We start from the raw sequence: 25,377 nt of genomic DNA, 5'->3' as shown, positions 1-25,377 counted from the left end.
AGAAAGTATCCAAAAAACTCATCAAACCCCTTGCACAGCAACTGTGCATTCTCACGACACAGGAGATTTTTTGTTTGATTTTCACCCTTCCTTTTTGGAAGATTTTCGACAGGTACCTGCCATCAAGCAAAACTTGCTTCTCACGAGATCAAACTCGGAGGACTGATTTTTCCCTTTTATTTTCCTAGTTGCTTGACTGGAGCAAACGATTATAGCTCACACATCAGCTCTTCATCATTTGGCTGCGGGAGAGAGAGCCACTCAACTAGACAACGCTGAAGATACTTCAGGTTTCAGATCGTTAGTCTTTCCCCCTCATATCCGGCAACTACAACCAATTCATCAAATTATACCCAGATCAGCCAGCCATTCCAACACCACCATTCATCATCGCTACGCGTCATCGGACGAAATACCTGATCTACCATCAGCATCGCAGCGTCTATATACCCACTCTTAAGACTCGTATCTATTCCAACGAAGAAACAAGATTATATCAAAATGGCTGGAGACTCACAAGGACAATATGTCATATCACGCATCCGAGAAGAGCTAACCAAGATGAGCCACGATGAGAAGAAGCTGTTTGAAGCTTATTTGGCTGAACGTGGTGTCTCTCTTGCTTCTGTTAAGGGAGATGCGTCCAAGGAGAGCTTTGTGTTAGGGTTTTTAGAGGCTTGGTTGGAGAGTCAGAAGAGTGTGCCTGTTAACAATGTGAGTGTTCTTCCGGACTGGTGACACTTTTTTGCATATGCTGCTGTGGATGAGAAGATGATTTCCATCATTGGCTGGTTTTAACTCGTTTTTTGGTGGTGTAGGGTGCATCACCAGCCGGCTCATCGTCTAGTGCATCAAGTAGCTCGCCAGATAGTGATTCATCACCACGTCGTGTTGGTGATTATATCCTGAAGAGGACCATAGGGCAAGGAACATTTGGGAAAGTCAAGCTTGGAGAGCATTGTGTTACCAAAGAAATGGTATAGTGCAGAAGTCTACCTCTTATTTTTGCAATGAGATTAACTCATCCATATACGCTAGGTCGCAATCAAAACAATCGACAAAGCAAGCGTAAAGACCCAGAAACAAAAGAACTCGGTACAACGAGAAGTCCGTCTAATGAAACTCCTCTACCACCCCCACATTGTGCAAACACTCGACATTATTGAAACCGAAGAGCAAATCTTTATTGTCATGGAGTATCTTGCCGGTGGTGAATTATTCGAATATATTGTGCAGCAACGCATGGTAAAGGAGAAGGAGGCTCGACAGTTCTTCAGACAGATTTTGAGTGCTGTTAGTTATTGTCATCAGGTATGCCACACAAAACAGCTGTAGAGAGGTGGTTGCACATCAGCAGTTTTGACTCATGCATGATTTTTAATTTCTAGAATTCGGTTATACATCGAGATCTAAAACCAGAAAATCTTTTACTGGATGCTCACAAAAACATTCGCATTATTGATTTCGGATTTGGGAATACATTCCATCGTGATCGTTTCCTTGATACTTATTGCGGGTGAGAAGCCAAAAAAGACCGATATGAATACTTGTGAATGAAAAGTGATCGTTCTCAACTATCTCATTTCATATAGATCACCATTCTATGCAGCACCAGAAATGATCAAAGGTGTTCGATACGTCGGCCCAGAAGTCGACGTATGGTCTTTGGGAGTCATTCTTTACGCATTGTTATCTGGAAGATTGCCATTTGATGCTCAAACTATGAGCGACTTGTATGATCATATCTCAAAGGGTGAATACCAGATTCCGTCTCATTTCACGTCAGGTATGAATAAAACAACAGTCAACTGAATTAGTGGTATGATCCTGACAGATGGATTTATTGTAGATATGACACATCTTATATCACGAATGCTGACCGTTGATCCCAAGAAGCGAGCTACTTTGAAGGAAGTTATGGAGCACAGGTATGTTATGAGTGCCCTATTCATCATTTCGGATCAAAGGCAAAAAACAAGGTTGCTAAAGTCCTTAATATCTTCATAGATGGGTCAACATTGGCTTCTCAAGCTACGTAAACAACCACGTCCCTCCACGACCATCCGTCGTCAACGACCCAAATCCCGAATCTCTCGCTGAACTCGTCTCCTACGGCATCTCCGAACTCGAAATCCGACGAGTCCTCGCACAAGGCGGTGGTCCACACCCAATCGTTTCCCTCTACCATCTCGTCGACGAACTACGAGTCCGCAAATCTCTCGCTCTCACCCAAAAGCAACGGCAACCGTCCGTCAAAGAAGAGCGCAAAGACTCTGGATATCTGGGTTCAATGAAATCGCATACCATGTTGGACGATTTGGATTCCTGTTTGGCCGAGTCGCCGTTATCGAGTCCACATGGAGTTGATTTCAAACCTACTCCACCACCCAAACCGGAACGATACCAGGCTCCCAAACCTGTTGCTACCAGACCAAATTCGTCTGCTGTTATCATGTCTGAAGAAGCGTCTCTTGATGATCCTGCCAAGGAATCGTATAGCTCGAGACGTTACGGTGTTGTCGGTCGCGATACAACACCACAACAACAGCCAAATCCACCGCCAATGGCCAAACTCCAACAACAACAAAGCAATGCGACGTGGCGTCCCACATACCCACCTACATCTACACCACCATCGCTCTCCCACCCATCGTCCGAATCTTCTCTCTTGTCAATGGACAAGGACCTGTCGTCGACATCAATCTCGTCCGCAAAATCATCCTCATCACGAATCCCAAACCAGCCACGTGGCGCAATCGGTCCCTTTTTACGTCCCCGAATAAGGATTACGTCTACACCACAAAGCAATACAGGTGTCGTCTCCATACTTGATTCGTGGAGATCGCTGTCTGCATCTAAGCGAGATGAGAATGCTAGCAGTAATAGCGGATGTGACGCTACAACACTAGATATCAAGATGGAGGATGTCGACTTGTTTAGTACTAGTGGTACGGATATACATGCTCCCAGTCAGGATAGTCGGGCTGCTGGATGGGGCTTACGGTCTAAAGTGCCACGGTTCAAGTGGTCTGCCAAGGTTGCTGATTCGGCTAGGACTCATTGAAAATAAATCTGTCACGCTCTGTCTGTCACTCGCGTATTTCAAGAAACTGGTACTGTTTAGAAGAGCAACTGCTGCTGTTAACAAACACACACAACTTTAAGAGCCTCTACCTTTCTTTTAAAACCCTCATAAATCTAAATTATTTGCATCTAAACAAGAAAATATATAACTTGAACTTTCTTCTTTCAAAACATGATGTGTGTGATGTGTGGTTTGTCCATTAAGTACAAGTTATATGTTGTATCAGATACACAAAGGACACATAGTGCATGCGAGTACATTGTTTTCAAACTTTTGTACCAGCAGCCCTCTTAATAGCAGCCTCATTCTTAATCGCTTCAGCAGCCCGTCTAGAAACCTCTTGCATCTCTTGCAGTCTCGTCATGATAGCGACCAACTTTTGCGCCAGCGTCACGTTAGTTTGAAACGATGACGGTGTTGTTGACACAACAGGATTCAGGTTTCCTTGTCCAGATTCTTTCTTTTCAGCAGCGAGTGCAACAGGTGGTATCATTGAGTTCTGGTTTGTCGTGTTGTTGTTGTTGATGATGGTTGTGGTGTTGTTGATTGTGTTTCGGGATCTCATTGTGACGCGGTCGTAGAGATTGTTGATTGCTAGTTTGGCTTCACCTAGTGTTCGCATCTAGAAACAAAAACGGTACGTCAGCAAAAAACAGGAGAACTCTATGCTCTAATGCGGCAACAACCACTTTTGTAAACATCTCATTAACCCACCCTCTCCTTCCCAGTCCTGTCTCTCTCCTCTAACCTCTGCTCCAATATCGCACACTGCTGCCTCACAGAATCCAATTTCTTTTGTTTGGTCCCCAGCATGGAATTGCACAGCAGGACTTGATCTGATCCCTCCTTCATGAGAGCTGCGAGTCGGATTTGACCAGCCTCGATTTCCTCGTTACGGTTTATCAGTATTTTGGCTAGATCTGCGGCAGTGTCGACCAAGGTGCCGTGACGCGCGAGAATGTCGGTTATGTGAGGTTCGTTGATTTCGAGATAGTCCGGTGGGAGGCAGTCGACGACGCGTTGGAGGTATGCTTCGTATGTCTGGTATGAATCTAAGTTGTCACAAAATTGTGAGTTCATTTAGTGCGGGTTGAGGTTTTTTTATGGGACATTACTTGTTAATTTCATGGTGGCTGAATTCTTGAATTGTTCAGCTTGTAGCAGCTTATGTAATTGTATGATTTCCTTTTCCTATCAATTCAAAGTCCAAATGTCAGAAACTGTCACAGCAAAGAACAAGGCGTGCTTCATGATGATGAACGAGACTCACTTTCTGCTCTCTAATCTTCCGTTCCGTAAGAGCTTTCGAATTTGCTCTGACACGTTTCGCATCATTATCCTTGAGGAATTTCTCAAACTTGGCTACGCGATCTCGTATTTGCTTTTGCTAGAACGGAAAACGTCATGTCAGCAACTTGACAGCAAACCCTTGGTTGACCAAAAAAATCGCGAAGCCATGCAACACATGAACCTACTTTAGTTCGTAGCTCTTCCTGCTTCTCACGACACTCTTCCATCCGTTTAGCAAACTCTTGGCGTTTACGATCTAACTGTGACTGAACATCCATCATCTCCCGCTTCTTTTGCAGTAATAGTGTTGCCTGCAATGTGTTTCGAGACTCTAGTCCAGCTCCAGGCTTACAAAAAATCATGTTAAAATATGGTGATCCAACGAGCAAAAAAAAAGGTAGAATGAAAAGCGGAAATACCTCAGTCGGTATCACAGGTATATATATCTGATTCGTCGTCTGCACCCTATTAATAGACATACATCAGTCCAAATCTCCATTTTCAACAATTTCTGCAAACATACAGTTTTCCGGCCCGTTGGGTAATAAACGTATCATCGTCACGACCTGCTACATGGGTGGTATCCTGAATTGAGACCGGTATAGCTCTACCACCACCACTACTGTTTCCATCAGCTGCATTGGCAGCAGCATTTGCAGCAGCCAGAGATTCCGAAGACTCATCACTACTACGCGTCTTGATTAAGAGAGATTTCCGTCTTGACTCTCTGAAAGTTCCTGCATTGTGGGGGAGTTCTGGGAGCTTTTCTATTGTAGACATTTCGCTATGGGTGCTGCTCTTGAGTTTACGGTGGTGTTGGGGAAAGAGGATTTGATGTAAAATATTTCCGAGGAGAGACCAAAAAAGGAGAATCACGAGTGGGCTCATGAAACAAAATGATCTTTAGGACTGCTGGTTTCTGCATTTCGTAAAGAATCTCTTTGCTAATGAACGGACACCAACAGTTTGTTTCACAAGATTCACAAGCTGCCGCAGTGTTGAAATGTATCTCTAAATGGAGTATACAGAACATGAACGGCCTTCCAAACGTGAGCTATGCATCTTCAGAAAGATCTCAGCTTCTCGTGTTGCTTTCTTTCGTAACAAGGCTGGCACCGTAATCGCTCACATAACAGCCTGTTCTGCAATTCGTAATCCTAAAACCACCTCACACATGAACACAACAGCACTAACATCTTCCATATAGTTTCAAATGAGCATTTATTTTGTTAAAATTTATGATTTTTCCTTTACTTTGCAATACACTCTTTTACAAACTAGCAGTCTCCGTTTTTGCTTTCCAACTCCCAGAAGCAGACGACGACCTCTCACATTTTGTGCTTCAATTCAACACGTTTAGTGCGAGCACTCAACGGCTTGACAGCAACCTTCTTCAATTTGACTTCCAAGACTCCGTTTTCATAATGAGCTTCAGTTTTTGCGGTTTCATCCAAAGAGCCTAAATAGAAATTACATCAGTGATAAAGTGAATGCATGCATTAAATACCTGGTATTGTGTCGACAGGCTACTAGTAAAAGTATAAACGTGTTGAGTGTATCTGCGTTTTTTGTGCCTACCTTCAGGGAATCGAATAGACCTCTCATAATCACCAAACCCTCGTTCCTGGAGATGCACAACACTTTCAGGACTATCTTCCTTGACATCCTTGGCAGACTTGGCATCCTTCTTATTGGTTTTCCCATCTTCAATCATCTTGACTTTTGATGAAGATGGAGCGATGGTACCGTTGGGTGCATCGAATTGGCGAGATGCTTTGATGTGCAGGATGTGCGAGTCGATTACGTCGACGGATATGTTTTCTGTTTTGCATCCTGTGTAGTGGGTGGGAAGATGTGTGTCAGTTATATGGGGGGAAATCAGCCATGCAACAGATCGAGATCGTGAAGGTGCTAGTACAGTTGTCTCACCTGGTAAGTCAGACTTCAAGATATAGTGTGTGGGAGTTTCGACCAAGTCGACAGAAAATCCTCGTCGCCAATTGCTTTCAGTGACCACTAACATATGACAGTACATTCAGTTTAATTTGTTCGTAAAGTGATAACCATATTATTATGTTTGCTCACCTGGAACTTCCTGATTGAAAAGCGAACGAACAAGTCGTCCAAGAGTTGGGTTGGGAAAGAATTCAGAATCGAAAAAGTTCATTCTTGTTGCTTTGTGTGTATCGGTCGGTGTGTGCTAGAGTTATTGTGTTGCTATTGAAATGTTGATTTACAGTTGTATCTTATGTTGTTACAGGTTTTTTATGTGTGTGTGTTATTTCTCGAAATTTCTAGACACTGGTTAGGGGACGCGAGGTTGACGTCATAGGAGCTGTCAAGCCGAGCTAGATGTCGTCTTCAGCTGGTCGTTTGCGTAGATTTCTACTGCTTCCTGCTCTTGTAGACGAAGATGGGGGAAGTGGAGCGGGAGGTGCTGCGTCTTAAAAACGTGATATTTTTAGTTCAACGTTTTTGGACGGGTCCAATTAACAAAACACATACCAGCACTATGATGTCGATGCGACTTTGTAGCAGCTGCTTGACGCTTCATTCTCTAAGTTAAAGAAAAACAATGTAATCACGCTGTTCTTGATTGTTACAACCAGTCTTTTCTTGCTCACATCCTCATACTGCTGTTGAAGATTCTGACTGTTACGGCGAGCAATAAGCGCCATATTGGCATCCTGATACGATAAACAAGATTCAAAATATGTTGGCCTCACGATTCATTAAACCACACATACCTCTTGTTCATCCTCGTCTTCTGGGAAAATCAAACTAACGACAGCATCAAAGTGTGGGTCTGCCCGCACACTCCTTTTGCTAGGACAAGGCACCCTACAATAAGGACACTCTTTCTTTCCTAACCTTATTGATGTCACGATGCAATCTGCGATGACGAAAAGTCGTAGTCAGTCTGAATAACAGGAAAGTGCTGCTATGTAGGAGAATCCGGTAATCCGCAAAATCCATCATATTCTCCAATTACCTCTACAGAATCGATGCATGCACTCCATAACAGCCACAGTATTTCTCAAGACACACAAGCAAACGGGGCAAGTAAGCAGTGGTCTCATAGCATTAGCCGAGATCGACAATTGACGGTCATTCACTTGCGAAACAGCAGTATTCGGAATAGATTGATAGAGATTAAGCGTCGACGTTAGATGTTCAAGCACGTTTTCATGGTTTAGTTCTGGTGATTCTGGAGCACATTCACATGGCTGCCGCGAGATGGGTTCTCTAGTCTGAACGAAGGGGATTAGGTGAATGAGCAACTGTGTTCGTTGATGAGTGTATGAGTTTGTATGGTGGACTTGCCTGATTTGTCTCAGTCTCGACACGGAGAGTGGGTAGTGTTTTAGCGATTTTGCCTTTTGGTGTGGTGCGTGATCTGAGAGTCGGCATGGTTCGATGAGATCTCTGATCGAAATCTATATGTAGAACTCTATTTATAGCCGGATATTGTTATATGACTTCGTTTTGCTTTTGAGGAATAGTGACGACACCCCAAATTTCCCTTTTTGACTGTGCAAATGCGAAGTGAGGACTGTGAATACACGTGTTTCTCTACAGGATCTACAAAGCAAAATGATACAGAATATATAATATGGAGATCACGGTTGTTCTTATGGGGTTTCTTTTGGTTCGTCGTTACATCCACATTGCCAAGTTTCTGCAACTTTTGAGCAGTTGAACTGTGGTTTGTCTAGACGTTCGTTCACGATGTTGTGGGCGTTACAAGCCCATTGAGTGATTGTGGTTCTGTTTGTGACCTAACTTGTGTGATTAGTTGACAGTTTTCAAGAAGCCAGTCGACAACTCGTACGTCGGGAGGATGTTCTTTGAGCAGTTGTTGGAAGTGCTCGGCACATTCCCCACAAGGATAGACACGTGAAGTAAGATGTATCCAGTCCAGAAGTGCTTGTCTTTCTTCATCTTTAGCATCGAGTGGGAATTTGCCTGTACGTACAAAGTGTGAGTGGTTGGATTGAAGTATGAGGCGAATAATGAGCGCAGCTTGCCAGCAATAGTATGTATCAGTCTCCATGTCGCTCTTCCAAGTTCTGCCTATTTTAAATGATTGTCGGTTGGTTTGCACCTAGACGGTGTACATGAAATGTCAGCAGCACATGATCTCGTACTTTGATTGTTTCATTACTCATTTTGCCCATGATTACATTTCCATGGGAGGTAGATAGCTCTCCATTCTGTTTCCATATTGCAGGCTGTTGCTTCTTTTGCCAGAATGACGGTGCTGGATCGTCAATATCAAACCGATTATGAGATTCCTGTAAGAAGGCAGCTAGTATGGCAGTTCCCAGCACTATTAATAGTCCTATTGCCAATGCGAATAACACGTTCCTTGTCTTGAACATGTCATCAAATGAAATGATTCACTTTTTTTCATTAAAAGACAACAATTAGTTTGTAGTCAAAGTTCTGTTAGCGGGTTGTTTATTAAAAAGCACGCATGTTTACAAGAGCTCCAATAGTAGTGAGAGCTGCTCTCGCGGTATGTAGTTCTACCCTTTTTGAAACTACCTCGTGTTTGTACTTGCAGCTGAGTGTCAAAAAAAAAAATCAAAAAGTCGACGAATGTGCCTACAATGGATGTCAGAAACAACCAAACTAGCGTCCTTACATTGAATCTATTCTCTACTAGGGGTCGAGAGCTTCTCCAGCCATCGCATCTCCTATACCATGCAGGAAACTACACTCTAACATCCCCCTTCAATCCCCAAATACTGACACATCCACCGCCGCCCGTCCACGACGTCGTCTCAAAAAAGTACCAATCACTCTCGATGTCCCCGCTCCACCAACCGCCGAAGAAGCAGTCGCAAACATGCTATACAATGCTCCTCCTTCCTCACGAGCTCCTGTAACACGACACATCCTAAACTGTCTTGTATCAAACGAACCGGGTGTCCTCTCTCGTGTATCCGGTGTCCTAGCTGCTAGGGGATTCAATATCGACTCATTGATTGTCGCAAGAACAGAGGTGCCTGACTTGAGTCGCATGACGCTGGTGGTTAATGGCCAGGATACCGTTATAGAGCAGGCTAGAAGGCAGCTGGAGGATTTGGTGCCTGTATGGGCTGTGCTGGATTATACGCACTCGAGGGTCGTCGAGAGGGAGTTGCTGTTGCTCAAGGTCTCGACTGTGCCTGATTCACATGTGGAAGAAAGGGCGGAGGAATTTGAAGTAGGTGGTCGTTGCTGTATGGTTGATTTTCCTGTGCACTTTGTGATATTGTGCTAGGAGCTCGACAACCTTCAAAGAGTATCCTCTCACGTCATTTCATGGTTTTTAGCATCATGTGGACGCAGTAAACCCCTTGATGCAATCCGGTCTCCAGCGACAAGCAATCTCAGAACTAGCTCGTCTCTTCTCAGCTCGCATAGTAGACGTCGCTCTAGAATCCATGGTAATTGAATTGACTGCAAAACCAGATCGTATAGATGCATTCTTGCAGTTGATGAAGCCTTATGGAATCAGTGAAGCTGCTCGCTCAGGTAATACTGCACGCAAAGAAAACCGGTAAGGGCTTTGGATTGAGTGTTGACACAACATTGCCCTTTGTGCTTTTAGGATCAATGGCTATGCCACGCGCACCTCTTGCATTCGACGGATCAAGTGAAACACCAGCTAGCTCCGATGCCGATGTAGATTTGACCTCATTGCCACCAGGCTAATCTAAACCAAAAATTAGATAAATATTGTGTCGTGTTTGCTTGTTTTGGAATAGAATCAGATTCTTGAACTATTTCGTCAGCTCTTTCTGATTTCATTGCCAAATTTCAAGTCGAGGTGTTTCTGACTATTCGAACGTGTCATGACTGTGTGTGTTTAATATACTGGTGAATAGGTATGATGGAGGACTCCAGGCTCCGTGTTTTTGTCGTCTCACGTATTTCACAACTGATATCAAGTGTTACAACTCTTCGAACCGCTAGATAACCCATCACATTCAAGTTTGATACGTCAACGTCGTATCAAGTCACGATTTGACTTAGTATGACTTTACTGAAGCCAGACCAGGACCTTATGAGTTGAGTTTGCAATGATTATGATCCTGACATGCTCAGATTGTTTGTCATGAGGATGCACCACGCTATTTTTAGACGCACTGTTCATCAAAGTGGAAACTCTGAAAATGTTTTCTCACAATTGGGAAACGTGTTTTAGATTTCGGTCTTCCAACTCATGGAAACTTATTTCGGCTTCACCTTGCTTTATTCCAATGATTGCTGTAACGTCAGTGTTGGCCAAAGAAATGTAGAAACAATAGCTGCACAGATCCAATGATCTGTACTGTTTAACTTGGTATCTTTTCGTCATGAATTTGATCAATGGCGATTCTCAATCTCGAACATGAAATCAGTATTCTCAGCAGCACAAGTCATCTACTTCCAGGGAGCACGTAGTGCTGGTGGTAAAACAACCGTTGTTTTGGGTACGGGCTCGCTTGTCGTAAGCGTTGGCAAAATAATTGCGGGCAGGAAAGGCTTATCAGTGGTCATAAAGACAGGAATAACTACGTTCAACATTCAATTGAAATCCATCTGTCTCTGGACTGAAGCCTGACTTTGCGAAAAACGTCGAAAACGAAGAGTTTGGACGCATTTCGAACGACCGTGAGCACAGCGAGGTAAATCAGTTCTAACTTAATCAAGAAGATCTAACGAGATGCTAAGCGGTAGCTCTCTTCCTCGTAAGAGCATCAAATCAGAGCTATTCGCTCACTATTCTGAGTTGAGTCGTAATTCAACTTGACAAGGTCTCGTGAATGACTCTTGTTCGGTGCGTCTAGAAGGCATTCCGCAGGTCTACTCGCACCCAATAAAGGAAAAATTCGAAAATTAGAACATGATTACACCCTTGCTTCCCCCTCGTTTTGACCGTCTAAAACATACATCAATTGATTGCCAGTTTCACGCACACTTTAGGGCATCTACGAGATAACCCGCTAGGAGAATTATCTAAGATTACAAGATGAGAGTCCGTGGAAGCTACTGCAAGGCAGCGATCGATATGACAATCAGTAAGAAAATCGACGTTGAACCTCGAAACATTAAGAATGGGCTAGATGAGATGAAGCTAGTTTCGATTGGAACTCTGTAAAGATATGCTACTATATCCGAGACAGCTTTGATGATCATTGGTGCTCTTAAGGCTATCATCGCTGGCAGCGCCTTCCCCCTCACAACCATTCTATTTGGAAATGTGAGGGTTTTGATTTTGTGTGATACAATCTCGTTCCCCGTAGAAGTTGTAAATATTTTGGATTGTTATTACAAGACCCGCGTATCAAACGCTGTTACTCATCTAAGCTGTTATTGTCTCAATAGGTCGTGAATGCATTCGATGATTTCACGTTACGATGTTCAACGGATGGGACAAGTTTTCCTGAAGATTTGAAGGCTGTTATAAGTCTCGTTATGCTGTACTTTGTGTACCTTGCCGCTGGAGTATTCTTGACTACCTACATTTCAAATGTAGTTTCCTGTCTTTCTGGGTTTATACTGGAGACAAGTTATGGAGCCGTATCACTTGTTGCTTATTTGGACTTAAGTTTCACAAAACACTGAAATTTCCAGTTCACACTCACAATCCGTCTAACATATCCTCGCTATCGAGTTGAGATCATCCGAGAACGATACATCAAGTCCGTCTTGAGGCAAGATCTGGCATATTTCGACTCTAATGGAGCTGGCGAAGTAAGCCATATTATGTCTGGATCCCGGAAAACTCGACTCATCTCAACGTCTTGCAATATTTTAGACGAATCTTGGACTGCTACCTTGTGGAATTACTTTGAAATATGGGAACGTTGCAGTCCGTTCTTATAATGATTGGATTCGTGATGTCGACAAGGATCGTTCGGACCGCATTCCAATCGGAGCCTCATATGGCTGGTACTTTGGTTGCAGTAGCAAATGGAATCTAAAACAGAAGAGCAAATTTTAAAAATATGAGAAAGCACGAAATATAGAAAATAGCCCCTTGTACTCTTGTAATTAGTAAATCGCTCGCTAACATAAATAACGTCACTCGCGTGTTGTGTTGCAAGTTGTGTTGTTGGCTCTCTTTTTTAAAATCAAGAGTCGCTGTTTCAAACATCAAACAAAAAAAGTTTCAAGCTAGATACCAGCAAGCATGAACCCCACGAAAACAGCAGCCATCAGGGCAGTTCGCACTATGCGAAAGACACCTGCATCTTTGGCCCCAACAGGTCAAGCAGCTAGAATGTCATCAATAACTTCTCTGCCAAAAGCATCCATTGTCGCTGCACCTTCTGCCATGGTAAGTTCCAGTGAAAGAAAGATGAAATAGAAGCTTTACGAACTATAAGGACGCGAGAATCAGTCTTCCCATGTTGATTCTCGTGCATCTGGAAAGGTCGGGCAACATTTTGTATGTTGTGCGAGTTTTTTTTTTCTTTGAGAGTGACCAATATGAAATGAATGTCGCAAACGAGAATACAGAGACAAGAAAGAGGCAAAACACTATCAAATGAACTTTTGTATTGATCTTACAAACCTCTTTTACAGAAAATACCACGTCGAGGAGTAAAGACTCTTGACTTTGGAGGTACCAAGGAAACTGTATGGGAGCGAGCCGACTACCCTCGTGAAAAGCTCCATCAAATCTTTGCCAACGACACATTCGCCGTCATTGGCTATGGCACACAAGGAATGGCCCAATCTCTCAACTTGCGAGACAATGGTCTCAAAGTCGTAGTCGGCCTCCGTGAATCCGGTCCATCATGGCAAAAGGCAATCAACGATGGCTGGGTCCCCGGAAAGACTCTCTTGTCTATCGAAGAAGCCGCTACAAAGGGTACCATCTTGATGTATCTCCTGTCCGATGCCGGTCAAAAGACAATGTGGCCTGAATTTAAAAAGTTTGTGACAAAGGGAAAGACTCTGTACTTTTCTCATGGGTTTGCTGTTGTATACCATGACCAGACTGGTGTCGTGCCTCCTAAAGACGTAGATGTTATCTTGGCTGCTCCTAAAGGATCAGGTGCTACCGTCCGAAGCTTGTTTTTGGAAGGTCGAGGAATCAACTCGTCGGTTGCTGTCTACCAAGATGCCACTGGTAAAGCTCGTGAACGTGCTTTTGCTGCTGGTGTCGCTATTGGATCTGGTTATCTCTACGAGTAAGCTCATGGTAGCTGAAAGCGCGATGATTCTCTTCGCTGACTGACACAATCGCTCTGTTTCGCAGAACCACCTTCCAAAAGGAAGTCTACTCAGACTTGACTGGTGAACGTGGTGTCCTCATGGGTGCCATTCAAGGAATGTTCCAGGCTCAGTACGAAGTTTTGCGTGCCAAGGGTAAGAAATGCAGAAACAAAGTCTATTTATACTTGTTCATGGAGCTCACGATTTCATTCTCTTCGCAGGTCACTCTCCATCGGAAGCCTTCAACGAGACTGTAGAAGAAGCTACGCAATCCTTGTACCCTCTCATTGCCAAGAACGGTATGGACTGGATGTACGCCAACTGCTCAACAACCGCTCAGGTAATCAGAAGCTCTGTAGCAGGTTTTTTTTGTGTACTCTCTATCAAAGCTTATCTTTCAATGCTTACTTGACATGATCCACCTGATTCAATGTTAATTCTCACTAAACCCCTTCCTCTTCATATTAGCGTGGTGCTTTGGACTGGGCTCCAGAGTTCTACACTGCAACTCTCCCAGTGTTTAAGCGCTTGTATGCATCCGTCGAGAATGGATCTGAAACCAAACGTACTCTCGACAAGAACTCACGATCAGACTACCGTGTTGAACTTGACAAGGAACTCAAGGCCATCCGTGAAAGTGAAATGTGGAGAGCTGGTGTTACTGTTCGTGGATTGAGAGTGAGTGTTCTTGGGGTTCGTTAACTTGCAAAGGTTTCCAAGATCTAATTCACCGTTCTTCCCCTTGTAGCCTGAAAACCTTAAAAAGTAGATTTTATAGTATCTCTCTCAGCATCAAACATTTGATCTTGTTGTTTGGAGAAGGAATCTTCACGTTTATTAGAATAAAAAAACCGTTGCACTTTTCACAATCACACTTGGAGGTGTCTTCTTGTTGCTTGGCGGTGAAATTGCTGTTGCTGCTTGACATGATATAACTTGTGGCTGTTGGAGAAATGGGCTGTCTTTTCCGCTTCTTGGCTATGCTCAGAGTCATCAACCAACTTTACAAAAATGGAGCAATGGGGTAAATCTCGGTGATTCAGCCCTAAACGTTGGTAGTTATCAGGCTAAATCTCGACTCTGCTGTGCTGTCCAAGTGCTTAATGCAATACCATAGCGCCCTTCTATGGAATGTTGAGACGTAACCAACCCTCAGCCAAATCAAATAATAAAAGTTTGGTCATACAGCCTAAATGAGCAATCGACGACCAGATCTAGCTACGTGTTGCTGAAACGTTTCAATTTGATTAGAGTGCGGATTGGATAAACACGCAGGGGGGATTTCATTCAGGGAATTCCGGTTTTCTTGTGAGAGTCACGTTTTTTGAAATAACCGATAGAACCTTAATGGTCCCATTTATGCATAACGCACTCGTAAGCAGGGATCTAACCTTAGATACGGTGATTTGGAACGTGGGAGTGGGTGGTGATGGCGAGATAGGCCAACATTTGGTCGACTCGCTCATTTGCACGCGCTGACGATAAGTCATTGTAAAAAAGATTGTCGTACAAAGCGCTGCTAGCGTGAATATGATTCTATTATATGAGAAAATGCTCATCCAATATAGCTCCTGATAAAGAAAACACGTCCAGTCTCTGCTTGTTCTTCTTGTTAAATTTGTTACTTTGCAACTCTTCCCAACCATCAACACACCTCGAGCAGATTAGATAGATATCGCCAAAATATCATAAAGACATACACAAGAGAACTGTCTATTGGATCTACTGGTTAGTGCCGTCGTCTGGCCCGCAACCTCCATACTTTAGCTGCTTGTTTTTTTCACTCAAGCTTACCAAAAGAAAAAAACGAGCAAAGAGTCAAGCATCGGATTTGTTCATATAACTGATTTATTCCATTCATATTTAGAACATTGTTTTAATCCATCTACCATGGCTCAAACTGTAAGCTCCCGATGCCATTCATATCCAAACATCTTGACACATGCGACATTCCAATCAAATCTCATCAACCAAATCCTCTAAACATAGCAACATGCCAACGGAAATGGCGTCAATGGCCATCACTTCCAGCCACAGATGAATGGAAACGCTGCTCCTCACACAAACGGTCATGCCCAGCACTCGCTTCTCGAGCAATCAAATGCTGTCGCTACAAGACTATCAAACTTGGTCGCCACCCAAATCAACATGACTTATGATTACGCCGCTGAAAAGGCAAAGACTACTAGGTCTTTTGTTACTTCCCAGGTCAATGGTATGGACTTAAGTTTTGAAGGGTGTTTGGCGAGCACGTGAAAGGGAATTGTGGATGAGTCCGGATCCTTGTTTTGGAGAGTGGATTGGGACGATTGTGTGGTTTACATGAGATATGAATGGAGCTTGACTTGATCAGAACTGATCTTGCATCTTGTCATACCGCACATGTCATCAGATTATTGCCGTTTTAGAGCATCATCATCAAACACACATATAAAGTATAAAGCTTTTGATCTAAATACATTCATTGAATAGGAGCAATCGAAGCCACCAGCACGGTAACCAAACGAGTAGAAGACTCTAGCCGAACCACAGTACAATCAGCCACTTCCCTCTTCAACAAGGTAATTTTTGCCGAATTTAGAAATCACAATGCAAAAAAAGTTGTACCAGATTCATACAGATGCATCGATTCATGCTGTCCTTGACGCCGTTCTAAACCTTTCATAAAATAGGTCTTTGGTCCAGCCGTAGACTTTGTCTCCACAACCACATCATCCATCCTATCCTACGCATCAAACACCGTATCATCCGTCAAATCCACAATCAACGACACAACCACCTCTGGCATCAATACCATCAAATCCATTGCCACTTCCGCCATCAATGTAGCTCATGAAAAGGCCACTCAAGCTAGCAACTTGGCTGCCAGTCTCGCAAAACAATACTTGCCTACACCCGTATACGATCTCGGTGCCAAGTTCTTGGCTGACCCGTACAGTACAACTAGGTCGCAACTACCAGCTCCCGTCGTAAACACTGTAGATAATGTATCAAACACAGTCACTGGTGTCACCAACCGATATTACTGTATGGCCAAGGATATCACGGATACCGCAAAGACCAACATCACTGCAGTTACTGAACAGGTCCACCATCGTGTTGAAAATGGTAAGAACTTTGCTGTACAAAAGGCTACCGATCTGCAAAAGCTTGCTGGTGATCAGATAAACTGGGGCATCTCGGCTATTGGGTTGTCAAAGAAGGACAAGGAGGAATGAAAGAGGATTTCTTGTGACCAAAAGTACGAACAAACACACAACACACAGAAAAGGTCTCATTTTGGATAAATGGATGATGAAGAGGGAGGGGATATAAGGCATTGAGGAGGAGAGAGAGAGAATTTGATGAAAATAGCAGGAAGGAAGGGTTGTTTTTAGAAGAAGGATGAGGAAGGAAAAGGTGAATAATCATAAAAGAGGAAGAATGAAAATATGAAGGAGATGACATAAAGAAGGTAACACACACCACCACCATATAGTTATAAAAGGGTTGCCAAAGCAGAAAAATAACGCTTGTTTTTGATTTCGTTTTTTGTTTGCCGACATATAAAAACTCTTTTTACAAAAGCTATGATTGGTGCGTGTTGACGTGCAAAGTCGCGGATCTGTCAGTGAGGCCAAGAGCAGCATATGAAATTGTGCTGTCAACTGAGATGGAATCCTGTTCAAAAAGGCCCAAATTACGTCTCAACACCACCACCCCAAAAAAAACCAAGATCAAAAAGTCAGTAATGGTCAACTTGAACTTTAAACTTTTCTATATAGAACCCCTCACATACCAAAAACATTATACCACTCTCTCACTCTTAAGCACCTATGCACAAAATACTGAAACCGAGTTCTAAGTACGTTATACCTGGCTCTAGAATTTAATCATCAAAGACGTCACAGTGATTACGCGTCGGACCAGATGATACGACAGTATCACATTCAGCATGGTCAATGCCACCACCACCATCGATCTCAATATGATGTGCGGAAGTAGATTCAACAGTAGGAGGTGCAAAAGGCCATGCTCGAGTGATAGACAACCACAACAAGACGATAATGAATGAAAAGTGAATCCGGTTATGAGTTTTCATTGTGTAGGAATTTGTATACGTCCCTGCGATTTCTAAAATGGGAATCGATCAACCAATCCATGCAGGTTTTTTTGGTGAGGGTGTTTGCTAGTGCAATTTCTTACCCTTTGTTACGCAAATTGTCTTCAGAGAAGCAATAGAGTATGAGGGTTTCAATTTTCACGGATGATGTGTCAGAGAAACATGCCCAAAAGTTCTTCCCACCACCATCATCACACGAAAAAGGAGCGAGTTCGTCGTTAAATTAAACGTCCAAATGTCTATATACACAACACAATCTCACCACATGCAATACACCCATTCACTTCTCAATCTTTGCCACCATGCACAAAATACTGAAACCTCGTCCTCCTGTACGTCCTCCCCAATTCAACACATTTCAACCTCTTCTCCACACCATCAACAACAGCATCATCTATATCCCCATCTTTTACCACTTGTACTCCACTCTCATTCGCACTCTCCTCAATACTCTTCTGCAATTCATCACTCGCAACAAATTCGACTCCATTCTCTTCAACCAGTTTCTTCAGCTGTCGTGCACCCATAACGGCACGAAACGATGATACAACACGGAAACAGTTGTATATGAAGAGGAGGTTTGCGCCCACGACGAAAAATTTGGAGACGTAGAAATCGACTGGAAAGATTAGGGTCCAAAGGAAGAGGGTTGTTGTGTGGCGGTCAGAGTCTATGTAAATTGAATTGAGTGCGGCCTTTTGGTTACGCGTTGTCTATGTGAGAGTGCAAGAGATGACTTACTTTGAAGCCATAGATTGAGATTCTTTTTCACGAGTGCGAGGTTTGAGCTTGTTGGGTACATGAACTGAATCTAGATATTACTCGAATGCGTTAATTAATTGTAGAGAGACATCAGTCAAAACACACTGGATTGCGACAGCTTCTTGTGTTTTTTTTCCAAACCCCCCAACAGAAAAATACGAGATCACGACCAATCGTCACATTGCATCAACGTACACGTTCAGTGGCCATTGGAATCATCTTTAAGAAATACTCATCAGCACTCCTCCTCGTAGTCATGTAATTCCCAGCACGATAAATGGCACTCGACAATGTTTTTGGTTCTGATGTTGCGCCAAATGAGTGCCAATAGTATGCTAGTGTGTCTGATACTATAGACAAACCATACGAATGCAGTCAGAAAATGATTATTAGGGTTGAAATCACGTCTACTCCGGGAGTCTAGCAAGCTTACATGAATATCTCCATTTGCGTAAAACGTAGGCTGCCACTATAGCACCACGTTCAAATGGATTTGCTGGTTGGAGGAATCTCGCATGGAAGACAGTCTTCTGGTTAAGTGTCGGCAGGACGACGACACGTAATGTTCGTTGTGACATCGTTCTGAATGGCGAACAATTTTTGCTCTTTGTTGGATTGACGCAAAGAGTTTGAACTGGAGGAACACGTACAAAATTACTCTTAATTTCAAATTATAATGTCCTGTACCGCTTGAGCTATGAAATAGCAACTATTGACATGCAAGTTTCCATGGTCACAGTGGTTGACGCAATGACATTAACAAAGCAGATATTTAAGATGTCATAATTCAATAGAGAATTGTTGTTGCCAGACTGAAAGCTGCACTCTTCTCACCTCCTAAAGATGTCCAGCATATCATCAACCTCAGCTTCCTATAAATTAGTATTCTTCCTTCACCACGAACTCATTATCCAAACATGCAACGTAGCTGATCTACAAAGATATGAGGTGAATTGAGAATTCATACTATCGTGGAGAAAAAAGGGAAAAGCAATGGCTTCTATGACTTTCACATACCACGGCATTCTCGGTGGATTGGGCTGTCATTACTGGGGTGCGATCTGCCACCATTGTTCTAGAAAGCAAGGGACACAGAAATGGGCAATAAACCCAAGCCGAAAAAAAGCTTGCAAATTGAGAGTACAGGGGCGCTCACCTCTCCACCAATAACATCCAACAATGCTTTGTGGCAAATAATCCTCAATCCATAATTTCTAAGAATCAGCATACGTGTTAGAGAGAAAAAACTTGACAATCATCAGTCAATGCTTCACATTCAGCATCGTATGTGTTTGACCTCCTTTTTTGCATCCTCAGCATGACCTTCACGAGCACGAGTATCACTCTTCAAATCATGAAATATGGTCGTAGAGTGACATCTGTTCCAAGGAATGTTTGTGTCTAACAAATGAAGAATTAATAGTTTGGTGTGTGGATCTCCATTTTTCGGTCATGCGTTGAGCAAATGATTACAACACGTACATCAGCTGCTACTTGAGCGAAATCCATGTACAAGACAATCTCATCCTTTGTGACGAGTGAATATGAGAAGAAGACAGGATTATAATTTACACTGACACATGCAGGTTGAAGAGCCCTAAGTCGATGAAAGATGAGCAACAAAACAGCACGAGTACGATAAAATCATGGAACATACTAACAATCTCATCAAGAGCAGCCACAATAACCTCAACCACGGTTCTCTTGGTCTTGTTCACACAGTTTCTTGACCTTACCAGCACTTGTTTTTGTAAGCATCTTGTTTGAATGGATCTCAAGAAGCTGGTGGTTGTATCTCAGACATCACGTACTAGGTTGTCGGGCATTACTGGCGTCAGTGTAGTGTCTGGTGCATCTTCAGGTGTTTTGAATGATACCAATCAATGAAATAGGTATAAAGGTCCGATTTTGATGGAGTAAAACAAAAAACCCTGATAGTCTTTCGAAATGAGGGGACATCAACAGCAACACAAACATACCAGCAGTGACAGTTGCAACACGAATCTCGACTTGGAATGTAGGAGATAGCACTTTAATCAATCATACTTCCTTGCTTGATACATCAGGCAGGCTACTCTTCATTAGCGTCCAAGCTAAGTGCACTTGCATTGATGTTCGCATCAATCCAGAAAGCATCCAAGTCTGCAGGCACACGGCCAGTACTATTCAAGAATGGTGATTTGTAAAAGTTTGAGTTATGATTCCTTGATTGGGCATTGCGTGAAAGGCCTTTTTCGTCCTTCACGAAACGTAACAACACACAACCAGAATCACAAAAAATAGCACTTTAAAAAGCACTATCTCTATTTCCAAACTGTATCCATACACGTTTACGTCGAAAACCCGTGTCACTGATTTCCTTCTTTTCTACGAAATAGGCATACACTCCCTCTTCAACCACGCCCATTCCAACGTCCCCTCCTTCATAAACCCATTCAACGCATTCCACACTTCTTCATGATACGAATTCACCCATTTCACTTCCTCAGGAGTCAACAACGACACTTCAATCAGTTTAGCTCCAATAGGAACAAGCGTGACATGCTCGAATCCATAATAAGGACGATCGCCAAAACGATGTGGTGTTGCTTGTTCACGAACTAGCATGACGTTCTCGATACGGATACCGAATGCATTGTCTTCGTAATATCCAGGCTCTTTGTTAAGAGAAAGGGAAGAAGTCAGCAAAATACAGTAAAACTGGACATTCACATCAAACCTGTAATTCGACATCGCATACCATTGGTAACAGTCATGCCAGGCTCCAAAGGAATATCATTATATCCAATACGAGTACCAATACCTTGTGGCCCTTCATGAACATTCAGGAAGGATCCAACACCATGTCCGGTTCCATGCCTGAAATCCAATCCAGACTTCCAAAGAGCAGCACGAGCCAACACATCCAGTATATAACCTGAAGTTCCTTTAGGGAATACGGCCATATCGAGTTGAATGTGGCCCTTGAGGACGAGCGTGAAGGCTTCCTTTTCTGCTTGAGTGGGCGTTCCGAAATGCAGAGTTCTGGTTACGTCTGTTGTGCCGTCACTGGTAGTGAAGTCAAGTGAATAGAATATGAGCAAATCTTGACCATAAACCCCTCCGAATAAAAGGGTTAACGATTGGACAATGGACTTACAGATATTGTCCTCCTGAATCACATAAATATATCTTGTCCACATCAACAATAGCATCAGATCCCTTTTCAGGCTTGTAGTGAATGATGGCAGCATTTGCACCAGTTGAAGATATAGTATCAAAACTCAGCGTCACGAAATCAGATTGTTTGCTAAAGAATAAAGAATAAGAGGTTCGTGACTTCCTTGACAGCAAGCTGCTTTGTTCCCCAACGTTAAGCGAAACTGTTCTCACCTCCTGAAATTCTCCAATACATCAGCAACCTCTGCTTCAGATAAATTAGTGTTCTTCTTCGCCACCAGCTCATTTTCCAACCATGCAAAGTAGCTGATCTACGAAAACATAAATTGAATTGAGATTTCAAACTATTTATAGAAAAACCTGTGTGATTGATAGTCTGGAAATGTTACCAGTGCAACAGCATCTCTCTTATGACTTTGCCTAAATCCTTCCCATTCAACAGCATTCTTGATAGATTTAGCAGTCATGACTGGTGATCGAGATTCTTCAACCATTTTCTAGTAGAAGCGTTATGACATCAGTCCATTGACAAAAACGAGCGGATGATAGAGGAAGAAAGCAAGACACTGCGAGCTCACCTCTCCACCAATGACATCCAATAAAGCTTGGTTGCAGCGACTGTCAATCCATAGTTTCTAAAACACTCCATAAATGTTAGAGAGAACATACGTGACAATCCAATCCATACAATACAACACTTTTGGTTTTTTTACCTCCTTCTTTGCATCCTCAGCAAGACCTTCACGAGCAAGGGCTTTACTCTTCAAATCATCGAATATTGAATCATAAGGTCGTAAAGTGACATCGTTTCCAAGGAATGTTTGTACCTAGCAATTTGAAGAGTGAGTTGAGCGATTTTTTAGATCATCCCTGAAGCAAAAGTATAACAACACGTACATCAGCTGCCACTTTAGCAGAATCCACATATAACACAATCTCATTCTTGGTAATCAAGGCATATGAGAAAAAGACAGGATTATAATTTACATCTGAACCACGCAAGTTGAAGAGCCCTATTTCAAAGCCGGCGTTAGACAATGAACAATAAAAACATAACCACAGATCACATCATGCAACACATACAAGCAATCTCATCAAGAGCAGTAACAATAAACCCCCAAACACGTTTCTTTTCAAACTGTTCGCGCAATTCCTTGATCTTGTCTGCACTTGATTTTCCAGCATATTGAAGAGGATGGATTCTGACAGGATTTGAAGGAGCTGGTGGTCGGGTATCCCAGACCTTGTCGACTAGGTTGTCGTGTATGCTGACGAGGGTGTGGCCGCCTGTTTCGAGTGCTTCTTTGAGTGTTTTAAATGCGACTAGGTATGGGATATAGTTGAGATGTAGAGTGAGAGAGGAGAAAAAGAGACGCGATCCTTGTAGTACGTCAATAGATGACAACAACACGACACATACCGACAGTAACGAGTTTGGGATCAATACCAACTTTAGATTTAGGAGGAAGCACCTTGACCAACCATTCTTCTTTGTTTGGCACATCAGGTAGACCGCTCTTCATCAGAGTCCAGTTTGAATCCAACTGTTTTGAAGCCTGTAAGAAGTATCTTCCATCAGTCCATAATGCTGCTGCGTCTGATGTGACTACAGCAAGACCTACAATAATGTGGGAGAGTGTGAGAGAAGTGATCTTCATCGAGGTGAACTCGTCGGATGATTCCTTTTGTGGGTGAAAACGTCAAATATTTCATACCAGCAGATCCAGTAAATCCAGAAATGTAAGCACGTCGTCCATCACAATCGGCAATATATTCACTCTATAAAATTTCAAACTTGATAAACTTGGCTGTCCTTGCTTTTACGACATGACGATAGTTTGTCCAAATGTCAAATCGTCAACAACTGATCTCAATGTCTAAACTCTCATACCTGATGAGCATCTTCAGAAGGGACGATATAGGCCGCGACACCAGCTGATTTCATACAATCTCTTAATTTAGCGATCCTTAAGGTGGTGTCGACAGCAGCAGCTTTGCCATCAGAGGAGGATGGATTGTCCTGTTTGGAAGAGAGACCAGGAGCCATGGCTGCAGAACTATATGATGCGGTGGTTGCTCTGCTGCTATTACGAGGAGTGCGATTGAATATAGATATATGCTGTAGCCTTCTCCAGAGAGAGGATGCTCGTGTAGTTGTGGTGTGTGATGTTTTGTGTTTGGGGATACAGGAAGTGAGGCGTCGTAGACCTGCTCGCATTCTCTACAGCGTGTTTTACCGTGTTCTCTATCCTTCTATATGCTATCGAATTCAACAAGAGCTTGCATCAGTGTTTGACAAATGGTAGGAGTTTGAACTTTTGCAACTAAAAGGATAAAATATCAAGTACGGCGATTATTTCGTGTCTTATTACGTTTCAAAACCTTGTTACTAGCTCGATGTGTGGTCTTTTGTTTCGTGATGCTGGTATAATCAATACTCGTGAAATTTCACGCGATTGATACAATGCCCAGCCAGATGTTCTTAGCTGCAAAGAACACCCCCTCATCTAGCCCACTAGAATACACGTCTTGGAATCGTCACAATTAGATCCATCAACCCATTTGGTGAGCGTAGCGGGCATTTCCAAAAGACAAGACAAACAAACATCCGATGGCAAGTCAAACCCAAGAGCAGATATCATGCTAATCTCATCTATGGCATCGTATGAGCAGGTTATAATAGCCAATAAAGAGCGAACGCATAAGTGTTTCTAGGTGTTTGGATGGATGTTGGTTTGAAAGCTTGCGACACACCAAACGGCTCAGTACAAACACAGCAATATAATAATGACAACTTTGATACCAACCTCTTGATATTTTAATCATCCAGCAACAATAAGAGATGCATCAGCTTGCATCGACCTCGACGCAAATACATCTCGCATCATTACCCACTTTCACTAGATTGCTCCCAGTTTGTCAGAGAGGCTCGTGTTGGTCCCTTAGTTTTGGCTGAATGCTGCACTCCGCTGGGCAGGAAGTGGAGGAATTCATTAAACAAAGGGTTTTTCGTCACAAAGAGAAAGCCCCAAGGACGCGAACGTGACCATTCCTTATCTATGTCGCAAACGTGTACAAGAGCATATACCGCGCCAGAGCTCGTATTGTCATAAGTAACATAGCGTCATTTTGGGAACCACCTGACCAAGCTCCTAACGAAAAAAAGGTAGCACCACCACAGCCAGCTTTCTTATTTTCGGTACTGGCGGCGTAGGCGAGGAAGCAGACTGGTAGGAGGCACCAATTGTCTTGCCAGTACACTATGTATCCGCTGACCAATCGTTTCCTTTAGTCCTCGACTTCGCATAACACGATGAAGCTCTTTTCTCGAAATAAGTTTGCTATGGCCGGCAAACAATCAGGCAATTTCGGCCGTCGAAACTCGCTGGATGATGGTGAAATGACTGGCGGCTCTATTATAGCCCTCCTCAAGTCCAGAATCATATACCTCGACTCTTCTCAGCAGATCGGTGCTCTGGTTTGTTCACTCTGTCAAGATGTGGGTGGAAAACCATATGTTGTTGTTGGAACGTTTTCATTGAATCTCGTTGATCTATGTGTGCTGATCAGTTTGTATTTAGGTGGTATACAATCCTGTACAGTTGTCATGCTGCTCGTCGCTATGTTGTTCGTCATGTATTCGTAAATCGCTATATACGAGTAGCAAGTGGTATGTATTTGCCGAATCGCATGGATCTGATCTGTACAATGATGCTAAGACTACTTTTCAATAGCCCACTTTGCACACAACACATACATCGCTCTGGGTTTGCGGCTGTAC

At 43.0% G+C, this 25,377-nt stretch overlaps 7 protein-coding genes across 7 annotated transcripts; 3 read left to right on the top strand and 4 right to left on the bottom strand.

Moving 5' to 3' along the window:
- Positions 1-501: 501 nt before the first annotated feature.
- SmJEL517_g00287 (uncharacterized protein) lies at positions 502-3,064 on the top strand (the record flags this gene model as incomplete). The annotated part of the gene is made up of 7 exons (XM_031166217.1): positions 502-714; positions 819-977; positions 1,039-1,311; positions 1,389-1,516; positions 1,593-1,786; positions 1,850-1,928; positions 2,008-3,064. The coding sequence occupies 7 exons, from the start codon at positions 502-504 to the stop codon at positions 3,062-3,064; spliced, it is 2,103 nt and encodes a 700-aa protein (XP_031027988.1).
- Positions 3,065-3,350: 286 nt separating this feature from the next.
- Positions 3,351-5,155, bottom strand: SmJEL517_g00286 (uncharacterized protein; the record flags this gene model as incomplete). The annotated part of the gene is made up of 7 exons (XM_031166216.1): positions 3,351-3,707; positions 3,800-4,137; positions 4,201-4,276; positions 4,356-4,472; positions 4,561-4,722; positions 4,795-4,840; positions 4,899-5,155. 7 exons carry the CDS (start codon positions 5,153-5,155, stop codon positions 3,351-3,353), a joined length of 1,353 nt encoding a protein of 450 aa, XP_031027989.1.
- A 1,568-nt stretch (positions 5,156-6,723) lies between these two features.
- On the bottom strand, positions 6,724-8,757 carry SmJEL517_g00285 (uncharacterized protein; the record flags this gene model as incomplete). The annotated part of the gene is made up of 7 exons (XM_031166215.1): positions 6,724-6,818; positions 6,881-6,932; positions 7,000-7,062; positions 7,123-7,268; positions 7,368-7,626; positions 8,208-8,480; positions 8,524-8,757. The coding sequence occupies 7 exons, from the start codon at positions 8,755-8,757 to the stop codon at positions 6,724-6,726; spliced, it is 1,122 nt and encodes a 373-aa protein (XP_031027986.1).
- A 95-nt stretch (positions 8,758-8,852) lies between these two features.
- SMI284 (acetolactate synthase) lies at positions 8,853-10,078 on the top strand (the record flags this gene model as incomplete). The annotated part of the gene is made up of 4 exons (XM_031166214.1): positions 8,853-8,894; positions 9,045-9,587; positions 9,697-9,898; positions 9,975-10,078. 4 exons carry the CDS (start codon positions 8,853-8,855, stop codon positions 10,076-10,078), a joined length of 891 nt encoding a protein of 296 aa, XP_031027987.1.
- A 2,464-nt stretch (positions 10,079-12,542) lies between these two features.
- Positions 12,543-14,342, top strand: ILV5 (ketol-acid reductoisomerase (NADP+); the record flags this gene model as incomplete). The annotated part of the gene is made up of 6 exons (XM_031166213.1): positions 12,543-12,689; positions 12,938-13,548; positions 13,617-13,726; positions 13,795-13,913; positions 14,042-14,251; positions 14,322-14,342. The coding sequence occupies 6 exons, from the start codon at positions 12,543-12,545 to the stop codon at positions 14,340-14,342; spliced, it is 1,218 nt and encodes a 405-aa protein (XP_031027992.1).
- Positions 14,343-17,962: 3,620 nt separating this feature from the next.
- On the bottom strand, positions 17,963-19,015 carry SmJEL517_g00282 (uncharacterized protein; the record flags this gene model as incomplete). The annotated part of the gene is made up of 4 exons (XM_031166212.1): positions 17,963-18,345; positions 18,417-18,486; positions 18,633-18,787; positions 18,871-19,015. The coding sequence occupies 4 exons, from the start codon at positions 19,013-19,015 to the stop codon at positions 17,963-17,965; spliced, it is 753 nt and encodes a 250-aa protein (XP_031027993.1).
- A 769-nt stretch (positions 19,016-19,784) lies between these two features.
- SmJEL517_g00281 (uncharacterized protein) lies at positions 19,785-23,643 on the bottom strand (the record flags this gene model as incomplete). Its single annotated transcript, XM_031166211.1, has 14 exons — positions 19,785-19,838; positions 19,920-20,034; positions 20,809-21,094; positions 21,178-21,485; positions 21,577-21,726; positions 21,810-21,907; positions 21,986-22,093; positions 22,175-22,231; positions 22,310-22,423; positions 22,494-22,609; positions 22,680-22,919; positions 23,017-23,214; positions 23,312-23,375; positions 23,488-23,643. 14 exons carry the CDS (start codon positions 23,641-23,643, stop codon positions 19,785-19,787), a joined length of 2,064 nt encoding a protein of 687 aa, XP_031027990.1.
- Between the last annotated feature and the right edge of the window lie 1,734 nt (positions 23,644-25,377).

The sequence above is a fragment of the Synchytrium microbalum genome (genome assembly GCF_006535985.1).
Source record: "Synchytrium microbalum strain JEL517 chromosome Unknown SmJEL517_scf0001, whole genome shotgun sequence".
Taxonomy (NCBI): Eukaryota; Fungi; Chytridiomycota; class Chytridiomycetes; order Synchytriales; family Synchytriaceae; genus Synchytrium; species Synchytrium microbalum.
This window is presented reverse-complemented; position numbering and strand designations above follow the sequence as displayed.